The 22,516-nt window shown below is 39.9% G+C and overlaps 1 protein-coding gene across 2 annotated transcripts in view; it reads right to left on the reverse strand.

Annotated features, from left to right (window-relative positions):
• LOC139764686 (myotubularin-related protein 9) overlaps positions 1-22,516 on the reverse strand; it is a 58,429-nt gene that overhangs the window by 16,352 nt on the left and 19,561 nt on the right. For both annotated transcript variants that reach the window (XM_071691570.1, XM_071691569.1), the window contains 3 exons: positions 12,708-12,819; positions 4,238-4,359; positions 1,552-1,658 (listed from right to left, as the gene is read on the reverse strand). In XM_071691570.1, coding sequence (XP_071547671.1) covers positions 1,552-1,658; positions 4,238-4,359; positions 12,708-12,819 — 341 coding nt within the window. The remainder of the gene's footprint in view (positions 1-1,551; positions 1,659-4,237; positions 4,360-12,707; positions 12,820-22,516) is intronic.

Raw genomic sequence — 22,516 nt, forward strand, 5'->3', positions numbered from 1 at the left:
CTCTAATTTTTTCTGTAAACAGCACATGGTACATATATGGATTTCCCTTTTCAAAACGTACTAGGCAAGGTATCAAAATGCACATATCAAAGCTCATGTTCACTGCCACTATCAGATGTTGCCATATAGCAGAACATTTGTTTTTCCCATCTATGGGTTAGTCACTAACATGGAGTGGGGAAAAAGCACTACGACTTCTTCTGCCTTAAACATTTAATGAAATCCACATGATTTCAAGGTTTAATCGGACATTTTCAGTGTAAATGTTTCTGCACAGCTGATATCCATAAGAATTTAAGTGTGCTTGCAAATACAGAGACAAGCATTACTGTACTGGTGAAATAAGAAAACAATAAGAAAATGTAAAACATATCAATATGTCTGTCAGCACTGCTTGACTTATAACAGCAGACAAAATGCACCATTTGACACCTTCCATCTGCAAAAAATATATAAACAAGTTTTCCTTTGTTTGTAATCATGGGTAAGCATACTATTTGGAGCCACAGTCAAAATATGAGTACATTTTATCAAGTCCAAATACCTGCTGCACAGGATCCACAGGAATCAACCATAAGAATCTTATTGGCACAGAAATGGATGGATGCAAGAGAGCCTTAAAAACTATGGCACGATTTCAAAGACCACAAAGACAGAATGGAAAGCGATCATGCCCTTAATTCACCCATGGAAGAAATATCTCATGAGCAGACTTTGGGCAAGAGATGTCCATGCCAATACACTGTAAATGATCCATGATGCTATCTCCCAACACTTGGTGAGAGTACTCAAGAAAATATCACATCAGTATGTGATATTTTTCATACTTAAGTCACAACTGCAAAACAAAAAAATTTCTAAGAGCAGATTACCCTATGAAAACTACAAACCACGGTAATGTAATTTTGAAAGCTGCAAGCTCTCTCTGTTGCCTTTAGAGTTACATGTACTATGCAGAGAAGTGCTGCTCATGGGGTGGGTCACCACTCAAGACTGTCAAGAGCTACTTACTCAGTGTGTAAACTAAAAAGTCACACTACTCCAACAATATTAGACACAAGGGATAAAAAGATAGTCTCCAATTACAACTATAAATTATACTTTTCACTTAATGTATGAGATATTTATGGAAAAAAGTCCTGTCTTTCTGAATTTGCAGGAGACATTACACTGAAAATTGATACTGATAACAGATAATGGTGTGCTGAGGTGTCTATGACATCTTTAATAGGAAGTAGAAAAAATTACTGCCATTTGAGCAAGTTGGTTGGAAAAGATTCAGATACATTATATAAAATGCTCCTATATGCAAAATTATATGGAAAATGCAAATGATCAGCAATGTTAAAAGGGAAGAAAAAAGTGAGGAATAATATGAGTAGGGTGTCTAGAAGGACAAGGGTAAAATCATTTAGAGTTACATAGGCTTTTGATATAGATTTTGCATTACTTACGAAGAAAGGTACTTAATGACATCTTGATAGAATATACGTTGAACGTTTGAATGATTTACATTAGCTTCCAGTACTATAAGTGTATAGTTAATCTTACCCACGGACAGTGCGACAATCAGGGTTGAGGATTATTTGAGCTAATGATGTAACTTGCAATGTAGAGTCCACACCATCTGTATCATGTACAAGAACAGAGGCTCCCTCCTGCAAAAGATTAAAATTATATGCAGATGACATGATCAATGATAGTGATAAATTGCCCTCATAAAAATACTAGGGATTTCTGGAATGAATTTAGTACACAAGTAATCACTTAAATAGTACCTGATGAGCTACTTGAGATAAAAGCCGAGCTGTCCTATGGAGAATGACACATCTCTTGACAATTCTCCTAACTCACTCTTTCTCTCCCACTGTTGCTCTTCTGCTCTGTTCAACTACTTAATCTTTCATCTTCTTGCTCAATTTCTGGTCAGCAACCCCTTGGTATCAATCTCCCATAATCCATTCTTTTACATACCAACACCTGTACTCCATACATAAGCTTTCATGCGAGTACTTCCCACTTATAAATATACATCATAACGTATAGTCCACTATTTTTAGGCTCAGGGTATCAAAAATAGTATGAATAATGACAGGCAGTGGACTTACAAACTGCTGAGTGAATGCCCAAAAAAATCGCACGTGCACATCAGAGAAAAATACCACCTTAAATAACTCCACTTTACATCTCTGGGTACCGATATTTCATGTCAAAGGGTAGGGATATTCCACCTTTCCTTAAAATTAGAATAACAGTCGAGATTCTCAATACTAAACAGAAAAAGAAATCCCAGGTATCTGACCTTGAAAAAATGTCACAGTATTGGGTTTAATACATCCATGAAGCCACAATGCTAGCCTTCCTCCAGATGTATGTATATCTTAAGCAGCATAAGCATAAACAACGACAATAATAAGAAATTTATTCAAAATGCATTATACCATAAAGTGAGAGAGTCACAGAAAGTGGTTTGGCAAAAAGAGTGAAAGTGGTTTGGTAAATAGAGAAAAGGTGGTGAAAGCCTTACATAAAATGAAATGTGGCAAAGCAGCTGGAAAAGGATGGCACTGCACTTGAATTTGAAAGGATTTTCAATGTATGTAAGGTCATGCTGAAGTGCCGTAGGATTGACAGAATGTATGCATAGTGCCAATATATAAAGGGAAGGGGGACAAAGGTGAGTGTTTAAACTAAAGAGGTATAAGTTTGTTTAGTGGTGACTGAGAAGGTAAAGGTATTTACACGAGACTGAGGAGGGAAAAATGTGCTTTAAGGAGTGGCAAAGGATGTGTCACCATGGCTGCTTAAATTGTTCATGGATGGGGTGGAGAGATAAATGCAAGGGTCTTAGAGAAAGAACTGAGTAATCAGCCTGTAGGGGGTGAGGGGACCTGGAAAGTGGGTATGCTGCTGTTTGCTGATGACACAGCACTGATGGAAGATTTGGATGAGAAACATCAGAATTTGGAGTCTAAGTTTGGGAAAGTGTGCAAAATGAGGAAGTTAAATGTAAATGAGAAAAAAAGTAAGGTTACTAGGTTTAGCAGGGCAGAAGGAGAGGATAGTTGGAGTGTGAGTTTGAATGGAGTTGACATGGCAGCAAATGGAACCATGGAAGTAGAAATGAGTCATAGGATGGGTGAGAGGAAAAGGTTCTCAGAGGTTTGAGGAATGTGTGGAAAGAAAGTCCTTTATCCAGGAGAGTAAAAGTAAGTATGTTGAAGATACAGTGGTCCCAAAAATGCTGTATGGATGTGAGGCATGGGCTATAGATGAGGATGTACAAAGGAAAGAGTATGTGCAGGAGAAGAAATGTCTGAGCACAATATGTGGCGTGAGGAAGTTTGATCAAGTAATTAACAAAAGGGTAAAAGTGAGGTGTGGTAATAAAGAATTGTTGAGAGATGAAGATGATGTGCTGAAATGCTTTTGGATACATGGGAACAAATGATTGAGGAGAGGCTGATTAAGAGAGAGAGAGAGAGAGAGAGAGAGAGAGAGAGAGAGAGAGAGAGAGAGAGAGAGAGAGAGAGAGAGAGAGAGAGAGAGAGAGAGACAGACAGACAGACAGACAGACAGACAGAGACAGACAGAGAGCAGACAGAGAGCGAGAGAGAGAGAGAGAGAGAGAGAGAGAGAGAGAGAGAGAGAGAGAGAGAGAGAGACAGACAGACAGACAGACAGACAGACAGACAGACAGACAGACAGACAGACAGACAGAGAAAGAGACAGAGAGACACAGAGAGACACAGAGAGAGAGGAAAAAGCAAATTGGAGCAATGTGGTAAACAAGGGGGATGTGCTGTTAATGGAATAACAAAAATGCATATGAAGCAGCCAGGACAAAGGTCTGTGGGGCCTTATTGTGGATTTCAGTACATTACACAGGACAGCTAAAGAATGGACATCAGCAAGTGAAGCCTTTCTTAGTCTGTTTCTGGAGCAACCCTGCTAACAGAAGAAATGACAAACAAGTATCAAAAAAAAAAAGCAATAAAATTAAGCAATATCTAAGCATGACTAGAATCTGATCTTTGACTGGGACAAAACCCAGACCTTGTGTAAGCATGAACCACCCCAGTGCTGAGAAAAAATTCTATCTTAGAAAATAAACAATGCAAGATCAAAATTCATGCAAAGTGAACACATGCAAAATAAGAGCTGGTTTTCTAGTGAAGGGAACTACAGATAAGCTTTGGATTACCTTTAATTGAACCAATATTGAATATTCACTAACCTGGTCAAGACACTGAGCCACAAGGCAAGCACAGTTCAATGTTTCCTTTATATTATTCATCCAGCTGCTACCCTCTAAACGACTCAACCATTTGTCTGTTCCTGAGCTTGTGTCATTCACACCTGAAAAATTAAAGAGTAAAAAGGAAGATTTACGTGAGCTTGTCAACATAAGGGTGATTTAAACATCTATATGACATAGTGCTTCCGCTCCTCTGAAATGCCATTATAAAAACAAATCACAGCAAAGCGAGAAACTTTAGTGATCATGCAAATAAATAACCTTCACAAAGGTCTGTCATCATGATGGTGACTAAAAACTAATTGTACATACTTTTTTTTTTTTTTTTTTTTTGCCGCTGTCTCCCGCGTTTGCGAGGTAGCGCAAGGAAACAGACGAAAGAAATGGCCCAACCCCCCCCCCATACACATGTATATACATACGTCCACACACGCAAATATACATAACTACACAGCTTTCCATGGTTTACCCCAGACGCTTCACATGCCTTGATTCAATCCACTGACAGCACGTCAACCCCGGTATACCACATCGCTCCAATTCACTCTATTCCTTGCCCTCCTTTCACCCTCCTGCATGTTCAGGCCCCGATCACACAAAATCTTTTTCACTCCATCTTTCCACCTCCAATTTGGTCTCCCTCTTCTCCTCGTTCCCTCCACCTCCGACACATATATTCTCTTGGTCCATCTTTCCTCACTCATTCTCTCCATGTGCCCAAACCATTTCAAAACACCCTCTTCTGCTCTCTCAACCATGCTCTTTTTATTTCCACACATCTCTCTTACCCTTACGTTACTCGATCAAACCACCTCACACCACACATTGTCCTCAAACATCTCATTTCCAGCACATCCATCCTCCTGCGCACAACTCTATCCATAGCCCATGCCTCGCAACCATACAACATTGTTGGAACCACTATTCCTTCAAACATACCCATTTTTGCTTTCCGAGATAATGTTCTCGACTTCCACACATTCTTCAAGGCTCCCAGAATTTTCGCCCCCTCCCCCACCCTATGATCCACTTCCGCTTCCATGGTTTCATCCGCTGACAGATCCACTCCCAGATATCTAAAACACTTCACTTCCTCCAGTTTTTCTCCATTCAAACTCACTTCCCAATTGACTTGACCCTCAACCCTACTGTACCTAATAACCTTGCTCTTATTCACATTTACTCTTAATTTTCTTCTTTCACACACATTACCAAACTCAGTCACCAGCTTCTGCAGTTTCTCACATGAATCAGCCACCAGCGCTGTATCATCAGCGAACAACAACTGACTCACTTCCCAAGCTCTCTCATCCCCAACAGACTTCATACTTGCCCCTCTTTCCAAAACTCTTGCATTCACCTCCCTAACAACCCCATCCATAAACAAATTAAACAACCATGGAGACATCACACACCCCTGCCGCAAACCTACATTCACTGAGAACCAATCACTTTCCTCTCTTCCTACACGTACACATGCCTTACATCCTCGATAAAAACTTTTCACTGCTTCTAACAACTTGCCTCCCACACCATATATTCTTAATACCTTCCACAGAGCATCTCTATCAACTCTATCATATGCCTTCTCCAGATCCATAAATGCTACACACAAATCCATTTGCTTTTCTAAGTATTTCTCACATACATTCTTCAAAGCAAACACCTGATCCACACATCCTCTACCACTTCTGAAACCACACTGCTCTTCCCCAATCTGATGCTCTGTACATGCCTTCACCCTCTCAATCAATATCCTCCCATATAATTTACCAGGAATACTCAACAAACTTATACCTCTGTAATTTGAGCACTCACTCTTATCCCCTTTGCCTTTGTACAATGGCACTATGCACGCATTCCACCAATCCTCAGGCACCTCACCATGAGTCATACATACATTAAATAACCTTACCAACCAGTCAACAATACAGTTACCCCCTTTTTTTAATAAATTCCACTGCAATACCATCCAAACCTGCTGCCTTGTACATACTTGTTGAATAAAAAGATTTCAGTCTCAAAAATTGCCTCTCCAATCTAGTGATACAAAATACTGTTCATATAAATCTATATGGACATATAAATCTGTATGGGGATAGGGGAGAAAGAATACTTCCCACGCATCCCCCGCATGTCGTAGAGGGCGACTAAAGGCGACGGGAGAGGGGGACTAGAAAACCTCCCCTCCTTGTATTTCAACTTTCACAAAGGGGAAACAGAAGAAGGAGTCATGTGGGGAGTGCTCATCCTCCTCGAAAGCTCAGATTGGGGTGTCTAAATGTGTGTGGATGTAACCAAGATGAGAAAAAAGGAGAGATAGGTAGTATGTTTGAGGAAAGGAACCTGGAGGTTTTGGCTCTGAGTGAAACGAACCTCAAGGGTAAAGGGGAAGAGTGGTTTGGGAATGTTTTGGGAGTAAAGTCAGGGGTTGGTGAGAGGACAAGAGCAAAGGAAGGAGTAGCACTACTCCTGAAGCACGAGTTGTGGGAGTATGTGATAGAGTGTAAGAAAGTAAAACTGAAAGTGGATGGAGAGAGATGGGTGATTATTGATGCCTATGCAACTGGGCATGAGAAGAAAGATCATAAGAGGCAAGTGTTCTGAGAGCAGCTGAGTGAGTGTGTTAGCAGTTTTGATGCACAAGACCAGGTTATAGTAATGGGCATTTGAATGCAAAGGTGAGTAATGCGGCAGCTGAGGGAATAACTAGTGTACATGGGGCCTTCAGTGTTGTAAATGGAAATGGTGAAGAGCTTGTAGATTTGTGTGCTGAAAAGGGATTGGTGATTGGGAATACCTGGTTTAAAAGGAGAGATATACATAAGTATACTTATGTAAATAGGAGAGATGGCAATAGAGCATTATTGAATTACGTGTTAATTGATAGGCGCATGAAGGAAAGACTTTTGGATGTTAATGTGCGGAGAAGTGCAACTGGAGGGATGTCTGATCATTATCTTATGGAGGCGAAGGTGAAGATCTGTAGAGGTTTTAAGAAAAGAAGACAATGTTGGGGAGAAGAGAGTGGTAAGAGTAAGTGAGCTTGGGAAGGAGACTTGTGTGAGGAAGAACCAGAAGAGAGTGAGTGCAGAATGGAAAAAGGTGAGAGTAGAGGATGTAACGGGAGTGGGAGAGGAATGGGATGTATTTAGGGAAGCAGTGATGGCTTGCACAAAAGATGCTTGTGGCATGAGAAGCGTGGGAGGTGGGCAGATTAGAAAGGGTAGTGAGTGGTGGGATGAAGAAGTAAGATTATTAGTGAAAGAGAAGAGAGAGGCATTTGGACGATTTTTGCAGGGAAATTGTGCAAATGACTGGGAGATGTACAAAAGAAAGAGGTAGGAGGTCAAGAGAAAGGTGCAAGAGGTGAAAAAGAGGGCAAATGAGAGTTGGGGTGAAAGAGTATCATTGAATCTTAGGGAGAATAAAAAGATGTTTTGGAAGTAGGTAAATAAAGTGCGTAAGACAAGAGAACTAATGGGAACATCGGTAAATGGGCTAACGGGGAGGTATTATAAAGTAGTGGTGATGTAGAAGGAGATGGAGTGAATATTTTGAAGGTTTGTTGAATGTGTTAGATGATAGAGTGTTTTGGTCGAGGTCATATGCAAAGTGAGAGGGTCAGGGAGAATGGTTTGGTACACAGAGAAGAAAGTGAAAGCTTTGTGAAAGATGAAAGCCAGCAAGGCGGCAGGTTTGGATGGTACTGCAGTGGAATTTATTAAAAAAGGGGGTGACTGTGTTGTAGACTGGTTGGTGACGATATTCAATGTATGTGTGGCTCATGGTGAAGTGCCTGAGGACTGGTGGAATGCATGCATAGTGCCATCGTACAAAGGCAAAGGGGATAAAGGTGAGTGTTCAAATTAGAGAGGTATAAGTTTGCTGAGTATTCCTAGGATATCATATGGAAGGGTATTAATTGAGACGGTGAAGGCATGTACAGAGCATCAGATTGGGGAAGAGCAGTGTGGTTTCAGAGGTGGTAGAGAATGGGTGGATCAGGTGTTTGCTTTGAAGAATGTGAAAATACTTAGAAAAACAAATGGATTTATATGTAGCATTTATGGATCTGGAGAAGGGATATGACAGAGTTGATAGAGATGCTCTGTAGAAGGTATTAAGAGTATATGGTGTGGGAGGCAAGTTGCTAGAGGCAGTGAAAAGTTTTTATCAAGGATGTAAGGCATGTGTACGAATAGGAAGGGAGGAAAGTCATTGGTTCTCAGTGAATGCTGGTTTACGGCAGGGGTGCGTGATGTCTCCATGGTTGCTTAATTTGTTTATGGATGAGGTTGTTAGGGAGGTGAATGCTAGAGTTTTGGAGAGAGGGGCAAGTATGCAGTCTGTTGTGGTTGAGAGGGCTTGGGAAGTGAGTCAGTTGTTGTTCACTGACGATACAGTGGTGGTGGCTGATTCAGGTGAGAAACTGTAGAAGCTGGTGACTGAGTTTGGTTAAGTGTGTGAAAAAAGACAGCTGAGAGTAAATGTGAATAAATCAAGGTTATTAAGTACAGTAGGGTTGATGGACAAGTCAATTGGGAGGTTAGTTTGAATGGAGAAAAACTGGAGGAAGTGAAGAGTTTTAGATATCTGGGAGTGGATTTGGCAGCGGATGGAATCATGGAAGCAGAAGTGAGTCACAAGGTGGGGTAGGGGGCAAAGGTTCTGGGAGCATTGAAGAATGTGTGGAAGGCGAGAACATTATCTCGGAAAGCAAGAATGGGTATGTTTGAAGGAATAGTGGTTCCAACAATGTTATATGGTTGCATGGCGTGGGATATAGATGGGGTTGTGCGGAGGAGGGTGGATGTGCTGGAAATGAGATGACTGAGGACAATATGTGGTTGTGAGTTGGTTTGATTAAGTAATGAAAGGGTAAGAGAGATGTGTGGTAATAAAAAGAGTGTGGTTGAGAGAGCAGAAGAGGGTGTATTGAAATGGTTTGGTCGCATGGAGAGAATGAGTGAGGAAAAATTGAGAAAGAGAATATATGTGTCAGAGGTGGAGGAAATGAGAAGTGGGAAACCAAATTGGAGGTGGAAAGATGGAGTGAAAAAGATTTTGAGCGATCAGGGCCTGAACATGCAGGAGGATGAAAGGAATGCAAGGAATGGAGTGAATTGGAACAACGTGCTGTCAATGGATTGAACCAGGGCACATGAAGTGTCTGGGGTAAAGTTTTGTGGAGTTGGATGTGGAAAGAGAGCTGTGTTTCAAGTGCATCATACATGATAGCAAGAGACTGAGTGTGAACGAAAGTGGCCTTTGCTGTCCTTTCCTAGTGCTACCTCGCACACGTGTGGAGGGAGGGAGGTGTCATTTCAGATGTGGCGGGGTGGCGACAGGAATGAATAAAGGCAGCAAGTATGAAGCATGTACATGTGTATATATGTCTGTATATGTATGTATATGCAAAAATGGGTATGTTTGAAGGAATAGTGGTTCCAACAATGTTGTATGGTTGCAAGGCATGGGCTATGGATAGAGCTGTGAGGAGAAGGGTGTATGTGTTGGAAATGAGATGTCTGAGGACAATATGTGGTGTGAGGTGGTTTGATCGAGTAAGTAATAATAGGGGAAGAGAGATGTGTGGTAATAAAAAGAGTGTGGTTGAGAGAGCAGAAGAGGGTGTTTTGAAATGGTTTGGTCACATGGAGAGAATGAGTGAGGAAAGATTGACCAAGAGGATATATGTGTCTGAGGTGGAGGGAACGAGGAGAAGTGTAAGACCTAGTTGGAGGTGGAAAGATGGAGTGAAAAAGATTTTGAGTGATCGAGGCCTGAACATGCAGGAGGGTGAAAGGCGTGCAAAGAATAGAGTGAATTGGAATGATGTGGTATACTGGGGTCAACGTGCTGTCAATGGATTGAACCAGGGCATGCGAAGTGTCTGGGGTAAACCATGGAAAGTTTTGTGGGGCCTGGATGTGGAAAGGGAGCTGTGGTTTCAGTGCATTATTACATGACAACTAGAGACTGAGTGTGAACAAATGGGGCCTTTGTTGTCTTCCTAGCGCTACCTCGCGCACAGGAGGGGGGAGAGGGTTGTTATTTCATGTGTGGGGGGGTGGCAATGGGAATGAATAAAGGCAGACAGTATGAATTATGTACATGTGTATATATGTATATGTCTGTGTATGTATATATATGTATACGTTGAGATGTATAGGTATGTATATTTGCGTGTGTGGACGTGTATGTATACACATGTGTATGTGGGTGGGTTGGGCCATTCTTTTGTCTGTTTCCTTGCGCTACCTCACTAACGCAGGAGACAGAGATAAAGCAAAATGAATATAAATAAATGTATATGTTGAAATGTATAGGTATGTATATGTGCGTGTGTAGACGTGTATTTATATACATGTGTATGTGGGTGGGTTGGGCCATTCTTTCATCTGTTTACTTGCGCTACCTTGCTAATAAAGGAGACAACGACAAAGTATGATAAATGAATATATAAGTAAATCTATAGAATATGCTTTTTCCATTATCTACTAAAATGAGTCATCCAAAATTTCATACTGCAAACATAGCCTTTTCTCTCCTCGGTACTAACACTCCTACTACAAAATTTCTCTATTATTTTGCATACTATTTAATCTTTAGTCTTACCCTAACCCTATGCCCACTAACCTCACTCCCATACATTTTTTTGGTCTTTCCTTCCAAATGTATTTCCATCACATGCCCATATCAATTACATGTTATATCTCACTTTCTTCACATCTTTCTTTATACTTTGCTTTAAATGTTCCCTTTTCTTAAGTATTCAACACCTCAGTCTAAAACTGCCAAATATCAACTCCCTTGGTGACTGTGTGACAAAACATCAGGAGAGTTAATGTGTAACGCAGTACTTGCTTATCATGCTCAAACCACCGAAGATTTGAGAAGGAAACAGGTTTTGGAAAGTTAACAAAAAAGCCTGAACAGAATTGCACATGACAGCTAAAGAAAGGATGCAAGAGAATGACACCTTTCTCCCTTTGTTCCTAGCACTACCACACTAACATGGTAAACTGCAGACACACATGAAAAAAGATAACTGCACCATTCACAAAATGGTTTACTTTTTGCACTGTGCCTCAGTAGAACTTTAAAGTCACAAAATCCCATTTTTCAAGATTCTGCTATCAATGATAATACCCCACTTCACCCTGCCAAAGACATACAAGGTGCAAATGAAAATGTTTAGGTTATTTTCCTTCCACCTAACACCACCTCGCTGTAACAGCACTTTTTAATGTTATCATATTTGAACAGTGAAGAAGATGAATGAAAAATCAGAAACTAACGCAATAGACTTCTGGCACTGTATGACACTGCACAAATAATATCAGTAGTCAAGGAATCCTACCATGAGATGTCCGACATGAATATTATGCCTACTGGAACAATTTGTAGCCTGCAGTGCTGAATGATTTTATTGGCTTCCCCACAGTACAGAAGGTTTAGGATACAGAGCAGCTGTTGGAGGTACAGGATTCTCAGATCTGGAGTATGCTGAGGTGGAAGATCTGATAAATTCACATCAGCAAGAGCCAACTATGGTGGAATTAAACAGGGCTGCAAAACTGAACTGTCCCTAAATTTAGCTGCTCCTGAAGAGCTCTGGAAGCATAAGGAAACTGCAGCATCTGTGCATTCCTAAGCTTTAACCTTGGGAAGACAAAAAGAGTTATTCTAGAAGTTCTAGTATATCCCTAGCCATGTAAAATTCTAGCTGGAAATTAAGTGGGATGTCCAAGGTGATGATAAACACGCTTTGATTTGCAATTTGTGAAGTATGCATAAATCAAAGACCATCACCTTAAACTCCCAAGTCTGTGCTAAAACTTCCAGTTCTAAAAATTTCCTCACTCTGAGGCACATAGGAATGTGCCAATAAGCATCATTTCAGTCTGAAACATTTGTCCAGTTGTTAACTGTACATTCTAGCAAATGCTCTGTAAAGTGGCTATCTTGAACCTGTTTCAGTATAAGGGTGCTCATAAAAAGCAGATCCAAAATCATTCATTCCCCGCTGACTTTTTTTCCTTCTCGGACCAGAAAAAGCATGGATAATAAATGGTCTTAATCCAGATTCTAAAAATATGTACACATGAATGTGGGTGAAGGGGCTGCTTGGTACTATCTCACTTCCTCGCAATGACATCAAAGTCTGGGTAGATTGTAGCACAGCATGATTACTGACCTACAAGTGAGCATTTGTTCACCTTACACATTTTATGATGGTAGAAAGCAAAGGTAAATCTTCATGGATACTCCTAATATTAGGGATATAAAATACTGTGTTGGTCTCCCACTGAATAAGGGTTCTCTCAGATGCTCACAGGGTTCTGTCCTCAGGTGAGAATAATCTTCATTTTCCCTCAAATAATACTACTTAAATAAATAAGAAATACAGCATCAAATGAGAAGGAATCATTCAATATCTTACCATCCATGAGTTTGTTAAGGGAATCAAGTAAGACATGATGACGATCAATAGGTTTATGGACACGGCGCCAGTTGGGATAATGCAGTTCAGGTTCATACCCCCCACCACGGAGCTGGGGAGGAATAAGAATTGTTAAAGAAGAGTCGTATCAACATATGATAATGTTAAATATCAGGCACCATCCACATAATATCAATATGATTGCAATAAGAAAAAGTATTTCATCGCATGACCAAGATTTATTCTATGAGGTACAAACTTGATGGTACAGTCTTAATATATATATATATATATATATATATATATATATATATATATATATATATATATATATTACAAAGTGATCCACCTAGAGAAAGCATTCTCGGTCAGAATATATATAGAGTGAGAAAACACATTAACCTCAATGTAAAAAGCACAACAAAACAGTGATTCAGCTAAGCTTCTAATAAAACTCATAAAACAAGATTTTCATGAACATCATTTGTAAATACATATGTAAAAAAAAAAAAAGCTCTAGGTAATTACAATAATGCAACAATAATTCAGATAAGTATAAATAAAAAATATTACACCATCATATATGAGACTCTAGATACTGTACACTAAAGATAATCATCACCATTCGTTACTTGGTAAAATTCGTATATATAAATCATATACATTACTTTCTCATGAAAGAAAGGGATATGTTCATCGACTAAGTATCAATATATTTCTATAACCTGTATGCTTTCTCTCTGAATAAGCTTTAGGAGAAATGACAATGAAAGCAACTCATTGAGCAGGGAGAGAGGAGAGAAACAGACAGAAATAGACAGACAAAACCCATGCAAAAGACAAATCTGCATGTTCTCCCTATGCCTCAATAGAAAGACATACTGTATAGTAACACACAGACACACATGCAAGCATATAAAAACACACTTACACATATGCACACAAAAATACACCCACACGCATACATACCAGAATTACGAGAGCTGAATCACAGGGAATGGCTAGAGGCATTATTTTTCCCAATCATTACAAAAGAGAAGTGTAGGGTGACCTGATCATAAGAATGATGATGAAGACTGGGAACAGTTCTTCAAAAGACGGAGGGATAGAATAACTAGAGAAAATAACAGGAAATTATGCAAAAGATTAGTTAAAAATATCTAGAGAAGTACTTTTACATTATGAGAGTTGTGGATGAATGTAATAAACAGGATGAGAAAACTACATGCAAATAGGACACAGAAGTTTAAAAAGTTGTCTTATACAAGAGAATGTTCAAAAGAAGGGGCCACATAAGTGTAAGACTCCCTCTCCATACAGTACAAGTCTGTAATTACAATTAAATAATTACAAACACACATGAAAGATGCAAGGAAAGTACAAACAGAGGCAAAAGCATAAAATTAAGCAAAAACATTGTTAAAAAAAATTCAAAGAGATACATGAAGGCATGTACAGAGCAGTGTGGTTTCAGAAGTGGTAGAGGATGTGTGGATCAGGTGTTTGCTTTGAAGAATGTATGTGAGAAATACTTAGAAAAGCAAATGGATTTGTATGTAGCATTTATGGATCTGGAGAAGGCATATGATAGAGTTGATAGAGATGCTCTGTGGAAGGTATTAAGAATATATGGTGTGGGAGGAAAGTTGTTAGAAGCAGTGAAAAGTTTTTATCGAGGATGTAAGGAATGTGTACGTGTAGGAAGAGAGGAAAGTGATTGGTTCTCAGTGAATGTAGGTTTGCGGCAGGGGTGTGTGATGTCTCCATGGTTGTTTAATTTGTTTATGGATGGGGTTGTTAGGGAGGTAAATGCAAGAGTCCTGGAAAGAGGGGCAAGTATGAAGTCTGTTGGGGATGAGAGAGCTTGGGAAGTGAGTCAGTTGTTGTTCGCTGATGATACAGCGCTGGTGGCTGATTCATGTGAGAAACTGCAGAAGCTGGTGACTGAGTTTGGTAAAGTGTGTGGAAGAAGAAAGTTAAGAGTAAATGTGAATAAGAGCAAGGTTATTAGGTACAGTAGGGTTGAGGGTCAAGTCAATTGGGAGGTGAGTTTGAATGGAGAAAAACTGGAGGAAGTGAAGTGTTTTAGATATCTGGGAGTGGATCTGGCAGCGGATGGAACCATGGAAGCGGAAGTGGATCATAGGGTGGGGGAGGGGGCGAAAATTCTAGGGGCCTTGAAGAATGTGTGGAAGTCGAGAACATTATCTCGGAAAGCAAAAATGGGTATGTTTGAAGGAATAGTGGCTCCAACAATGTTGTATGGTTGCGAGGCGTGGGCTATGGATAGAGTTGTGCGCAGGAGGATGGATGTGCTGGAAATGAGATGTTTGAGGACAATGTGTGGTGTGAGGTGGTTTGATCGAGTGAGTAATGTAAGGGTAAGAGAGATGTGTGGAAATAAAAAGAGCGTGGTTGAGAGAGCAGAAGAGGGTGTTTTGAAGTGGTTTGGGCACATGGAGAGGATGAGTGAGGAAAGATTGACCAAGAGGATATATGTGTCGGAGGTGGAGGGAGCAAGAAGAAGAGGGAGACCAAATTGGAGGTGGAAAGATGGAGTGAAAAAGATTTTGTGTGATCGGGGCCTGAACATGCAGGAGGGTGAAAGGAGGGCAAGGAATAGAGTGAATTGGAGCGATGTGGTATACCGGGGTTGACGTGCTGTCAGTGGATTGAATCAAGGCATGTGAAGCGTCTGGGGTAAACCATGGAAAGCTGTGTAGGTATGTATATTTGCGTGTGTGGACGTGTGTATATACATGTGTATGGGGGGTGGGGGTTGGGCCATTTCTTTCGTCTGTTTCCTTGCGCTACCTCGCAAACGCGGGAGACAGCGACAAAGTATAAGAGAAAAAAAAAAAAAAAAAAACTTTTCTTGCATAAGGGTAGTGGATAAAAGGAATAACCTAAGTGATGAAACTGTGAATGTGGACACCATACAGAAATTCTTCAAGAAACTGTATGACTGCAGAGAAAGTTCAAGAAATGGGGCCCAAAAAAGTGTAGAACTCCCTCCTAATACATTACAAACAGGAAATAATATCAAGCAATGGTGGATCCTAGCTAAAAGCAGTAATGCATATAAGAATCCAAGCTGAGAGAGTGACCTATAATCAGGATCTAGAGACTACACAGAGGAAGTCAAACTAGATATTACTGGATGTGATATGGAGCTTAATAAGAGGATAAATTCATATCTACTATTTTCTTGAATGATACAAGATAGGGATGAGGGAAAGAAATGACAAATGAGGATGAGTCTGACCCTTCAAGTACAACGAAAGCTATGTTTCAGGAAGTACATGCATATTAGAGCCTTTAAAATACAAACATAATGGAAGTCATTCTCATGAAAATTACATAAGTCTTAATAGTTTACTAACCTCCATGAAAATGTATGAGCAAAAACAAATCAGAATGTTACAGGGGACAGCAAAACAGGCCCTTCTCAGATGGAAAAATTCAAATAAAAGGGATTTTCATTAAAACAGATCAACTGGGAATAATCTGATGTATGTGGCAGGTAATAATAATAGAAATACGAATTCTAAATAGCGTGTTCAGAAAAAACTGAACTTCAGTATGTTAATGAACTCATTAAGGTTAGACAGGAATATACAGCATCAATGTTTGTTCATATTCTCACACACAAGTGCCATGAAACAAAAAATATCAAGCATGGTATTCCAAAGGAAAAACTGATTCTTAGAGACTGAATTTCACAATATGTTCAATGACAAATTACGAAGAGGTCTGTGGAAACTATCCATAAGTACACAATCTCTATGGAACCACATACCTATTGGAAAACTGAATTTCACAATCAGATCACACACCAATGTTACTGGAGATTTTGTGGAATGTATTACAAATGAGACAGCAGATGGATCTAAATTGCAGGAAATGGAGAAAAAACATATGATTCACTTCAGTGTGGCAGCAATTGAGAGGTATATGATACAGAGAAGCAGATAGGTCTTAATTGCAGGAAATGGAGAAAAAAAAAATATGATTCACTTCAGTGTGGCAGCAATTGAGAGGTATATGATACAAAGAAATGAGTAAAATCAAAGGAGATATGTGCACAACACCAATCTCAAATTACTCCATATCATTCTTCAAGAGCAAATTAAAAAAGCAAGGGAGCACTTAGTCAGACAGGAATTCAGAGGATTTGAATCTGAAATAAGGAAGGACATATGCGAAGAGAAAATGCTATGTTCCAAATTATATTCACCGTGGAGGACACATTATCCATTGTACGACTGAGACAGAATAGAGAAAACAACATGAAAAGCATTAAGACAGAAAACAAGTAAGTACGACGGCTGAGGAATCGTGTTCCTTGCTAAATAAGGATATTAGTTTAAAGAGTGTTTTACTGCTTTTACCATGTCTTGTTGTTTCCAATACTTTAGCATGTCCAAATCCAAGAGCAGCCAAATGCCATCAAGGCACCCTTGGGGAAAAATTCTATTAAGTTTTCCAAGAGGGCAACCCAAACAGCAACTTACATATTTGACACCAGTACATTCCTGTAATGGTTTATATGGGATCAAATACTATGCTTTTCGTTGGTTGAAAATGATGGCCGTAGTTTATACTGGAACCGGTACCCTTTTAGAAAAAATGAAGATAACTGCAAATATGACAAAAATGAAGAAAATTGTTACTATATAGCTCCGAAGTTGAGAAAAATGTGGCTTGAATGTCTACTATATTTCATGCAGATTTTATATATCACAGGTATAGAAACCCTCCCCTCCTTGTACTTTAACTTTCTAAAAGGGGAAACAGAAGAAGGAGTCATGAAGGTAGTGCTCATCCTCCTCGAAGGCTCAGATTGGGGTGTCTAAATGTGTGTGGATGTAACCAAGATGAGAAAAAAGGAGAGATAGGTAGTATGTTTGAGGAAAGGAACCTGGATGTTTGGGCTCTGAGTGAAACGAACCTCAAGTGTAAAGGGAAAGAGTGGTTTGGGAATGTTTTGGGAGTAAAGTCAGGGGTTGGTGAGAAGACAAGAGCAAAGGAAGGAGTAGCACTACTCCTGAAACAGGAGTTGTGGGAGTATGTGATAGAGTGTAAGATAGTAAACTCTAGATTGATATGGGTAAAACTGAAAGTGGATGGAGAGAGATGGGTGATTATTGGGGCCTATGCACCTAGGCATGAGAAGAAAGATTATGAGAAGCAAGTGTTTTGGGAGCAGCTGAATAAGTGTGTTAGCAGTTTTGATGCACGAGACTGGGTTATAGTGATCGGTGATTTGAATGCAAAGGTGAGTAATGTGGCAGTTGAGGGAATAATTGGTGTACAATTCAGTGTTGTAAATGGAAATGGTAAAGAGCTCATAGATTTATGTGCTGAAAAAGGACTGGTGATTGGCAATACCTGGTTCAAAAAGAGAGATATACATAAGTATACATATGTAAATAGAAGAGATGGCCAGAAAGCGTTATTGGACTATGTGTTAATTGATAGGCGTGTGAAAGACAGACTTTTGGATGTTAATGTGCTGAGAGGTGCAACTGGAGGGATGTCTGATCATTATCTTGTGGAGGTGAAGGTGAAAATTTGTAGAGGTTTTCAGAAAAGAAGAGAGAATGTGAAGAGAGTGGTGAAAGTAAGTGAGCTTGGGAAGGAAACTTGTGTGAGGAAGTACCAGGAGAGAATGAGTGCAGAATGGAAAAAGGTGAGAGCAAACGATGTAAGGGGAGTGGGGGAGGAATGGGATGTATTTAGGGAAGCAGTGATGGCTAGCACAAAAGATGCTTGTGGCATGAGAAGCATGGGAGGTGGGCACATTAGAAAGGGTGGTGAATGGTGGGATTAAGAAGTAAGATCATTAGTGAAAGAGAAGAGAGAGGCATTTGCACAAGTTTTGCAGGGAAATAGTGCAAATGACTGGGAGAAGTATAAAAGAAAGAGGCAGGAGGTCAAGAGAAACATGCAAGAGATGAAAAAGAGGGCAAATGAGAGTTGGGGTGAGAGAGTATCATTAAATTTTAGGGAGAATAAAAAGATGTTTTGGAAGGAGGTAAATACAGTGAGTAAGACAAGAGAACAAATAGGAGCATTGGTGAAGGGGGCTAATGGGGAGGTAATAACAATAGCGGTGATGTGAGAAGATGGAGTGAGTATTTTGAAGGTTTGTTGAATGTGTTAGATGATAGAGTGACAGGTATAGAGCATTTTGGTCGAGGTGGTGCGCGAAGTGAGAGGGTCAGGGAGAATGATTTGGCAAACAAAGAAAAAGTAGTGAAAGCTTTGCGGAAGATGAAAGCCAGCAAGGCAGCAGGTTTGGATGGTATTGCTATGGAATTTATCAAAATAGGGGTGACTGTGTTGTTGACTGGTTGGTGACGATATTCAATGTATGTATGGCTCATGGTGAAGTGCCTGAGGATTGGCAGAATGCATGCATAGTGCCATTGTACAAAGGCAAAGTGGATAAAGGTGAGTGTTCAAATTACAGAGGTATAAGTTTGTTGAGTATTCCTGGAAAATTATATGGGAGGGTATTGATTGAGAGGGTGAAGGCATGTACAAAGCATCAGATTGGGGAAGAGCAGTGTGGTTTCAGAAGTGGTAGAGAATGTGTTAATCAGGTGTTTGCTTTGAAGAATGTATGTGAGAAATACTTGGAAAAGCAAATGGATGTTTATGTAGCATTTATGGATCTGGAGAAGGCATATGATAGAGTTGATAGAGATGCTCTGTGGAAGGTATTAAGAGTACATGGTGTGGGAGGCAAGGTGCTGGAAGTAGTGTAAAGTTTTTATCGAGGATGTAAGGCATATGTACAAGTAGAATGAGAGGAAAATGACTGGTTCTCAGTGAATGTTGGTTTGCAGCAAGGGTGCGTGACATCTCCATGGTTGTTTAATTTGTTCATGGATGGGGTTGCTGGAGAGGTGAATGCAAGAGTTTTGGAGAGAGGGGCAAGTATGCACTCTGTTGTGGATGAGAGGGCTTGGATAATGAGTCAGTAGCTGTTCGCTGATGATACAGCGCTGGTGGCTAATTTGGGTGAGATACTGCAGAAGCTGGTGACGGAGTCAGGTAAAGTGTATGAAAGAAGAAAGCTGAAAGTAAATGTGAATAAGAGCAAGGTTTTTAGGTACAGTAGGGGTGAGGGGCAAGTCGTTCGGGAGGTAAGTTTGAATGGAGAAAAACTGGAGGAAGTGAAGTATTTAGATATCTGGGAGTGGATTTGGCAGCTGATGGAACCATGGAAGCGAAAGTGAGTCACAGGGTGGGGGAGGGGGCGAAAGTTCTGGGAGCATTGAAAAATGTGTGGAAGGCAAGAACATTATCTCAGAAAACAAAAACGGGTATGTTTGTTGGTTCAAACAATGTTATATGGTTGTGAGGCGTGGGCAATAGATAGCTATGGTTGTGTGGAGGAGGGTGGATGTGTTGGAAATGAGATGTCTGAGGACAATATGTGGTGTGAGGTGGTTTGATCGAGTAAGTAATGAAAGGGTAAGAGAGATGTGTAGTAATAAAAAGAGTGTGGTTGAGAGAGCAGAAGAGGGTGTATTGAAATGGTTTGGTCACATGGAGAGAATGTGTGAGGAAAGACTGACAAAGAGGATATATGTGTCAGAGGTGGAGGGAACGAAGAGAAGTGGGAGACCAAATTGGAGGTGGAAGGATGGAGTGAAAAAAATTTTGAGCAATCAGGACCTGAACATGCAGGAGGCTGAAAGGCATGCAAGGAATAGAGTGAATAGGAATGATGTGGTATACCAGGGTCGATGTGCTGTCAATGGATTGACCCAAGGCATGTGAAGTGTCTGGGGTAAACCATGGAAAGTTTTGTGGGGCCTGGATGTGGAAAGGGAGCTGTGAAAGTTCCGGTGCATTATACATGACAGCTAGAGACTGAGTGTGAATGAATGTGGCCTTTGTTGTCTTTTGCTAGTGCTACATTATTTGGATACAGAGGTTAACTTTAAAACCAACAGCTTCTCTTGCAGTGATCTGTGTAAACCACAAGAATCACAACATCCTGATTGGTGGATATAACAAGGGTTGTTCAATGGATAACTGTAGAACAAGGGGAGGGGGATAAAAGATTAAAAGAAGCTAACACAGACGTACACCAAATTTGAGGAGATAATGTGCTAAGAGGTTCATATATGTAAACAGGGAGATAAGAGGGATCTGCATGATTAAATTGCACAATATTCAACTTTAGTGCACTACGTTCTGTTAAATCAGCAGCTAAGAAGGGTGATGGCAAGCCTGAACCACAAATAACAATGCATTTCAAATTGTTGTTCACAATATGAGACGATCCTTCCTCCTACCCAGAACACAGATGAGCTATATGATTTGTATGTCTCCTACCAGGGACAACTACCTACTTCTCATAACTTAAAAGTATGAGTTGTAAGCCTGATTGTCCTTCACAATAATGCATATCATTTACTAAAACTTGTTCCCCAAAATGAGAGTTCAAGAAATAAAACAATTCTCTCCACATACAGATTGATGCCAAATCTAAATCAATAGATATAGTGTAGCAGAGGAGGGTAATCCAACTCTTTTTGGGTGCTTCTTTATCTTTTTTTAAATAATAATGTTGTTTTACACTGTCTATTGATACTCATTGGCTGGAGAAGATAATCAGAATTAATGTTTGTTTTCATATCTCATTCACTCACACACATTCTCTAACTACCACATGTCAAGCACCAAAACCATAGCCCCCATAGAACTCTTTATGGTTTTCCTTATCTGCTTCATATGCCTTAATTCAGACCACTATGCATGTCAACCCCTGAATACCACATTGCTCTATTCACTATATTCATGCATGTTCAGGCCCCAAGCACTCAAAATCTTTTTCACACCATCCCTCCATCTCCAATTGGGTCTTCCCCGTCACCTTGTTCCCTCCACTTCTTACATATATATATCTTTTTTGTCAATCTCACTGGATTTTGTCTCATTTAAACTACTGAAGTTTAGTACATGGTGACCAATCTCATTTGAATTCTGATAACCATGATGGATGTACAATGCAGTCTATCACTTATATTTCAATTTAACTCCTATGTACTTCAAAAGCCAATATATGGGAAGAATTTATTGAGCAACCATTTTGACCTCAATATAATATGAAATTCATATAGTTTTCTAAAAGCATCAGCAGTTAACTTTGACAAAGAGCATCATTACAGAGACTTTATAGGACAAGATTTAAAATGCTTTTTTCAGAAGCAGGAAAATGCTTGAAAGCCATGGCCCAGCACATTCAGAATTGCTGCTTTCATGAGTTTCCCTAACTGGTCACTTTTGTTTACTAGTTGCTGCCAAAGCATAGGGCACTGTGGCTCATACTTGAACATACACTTATCATGGCATTCATGTTTTCCTTAATAATTTTTCACAATTCTCATAAATTCTATCCTTATCATGTCTCCAACAGAGAGTAGGAATAAGAGCACTAGATGTAAAGTTGTAGCAATGTTAAGCAAGCCTAATAACTATGCCTGATACTGCATGGCCAAAGCATAAAATGTTGAAAAATCCATCCCTACCAGGATGCCTCACTGGTCACCCTATGTCAACCAGACCCAGCTTTCAGGGAGGGATGACATTAGAAGGAAGCCCATACAACTGTCTGGTAGGTGGATTTGCTCCTTCCACTACATCTTGAAATCTTGCTTGAGGATGCTTCTTGCATCCAAGCAAGAAAACAGGCCTTTTCTTCCTGGGACAACATCTTACGAACGATGATTTGTTCTTAGTAGAGGGAACATATCACCAGGATGAGAAATAGCAAAAATATCACTAAA

This window comes from Panulirus ornatus, chromosome 50 (genome assembly GCF_036320965.1).
Source record: "Panulirus ornatus isolate Po-2019 chromosome 50, ASM3632096v1, whole genome shotgun sequence".
Lineage (NCBI taxonomy): Eukaryota > Metazoa > Arthropoda > Malacostraca > Decapoda > Palinuridae > Panulirus > Panulirus ornatus.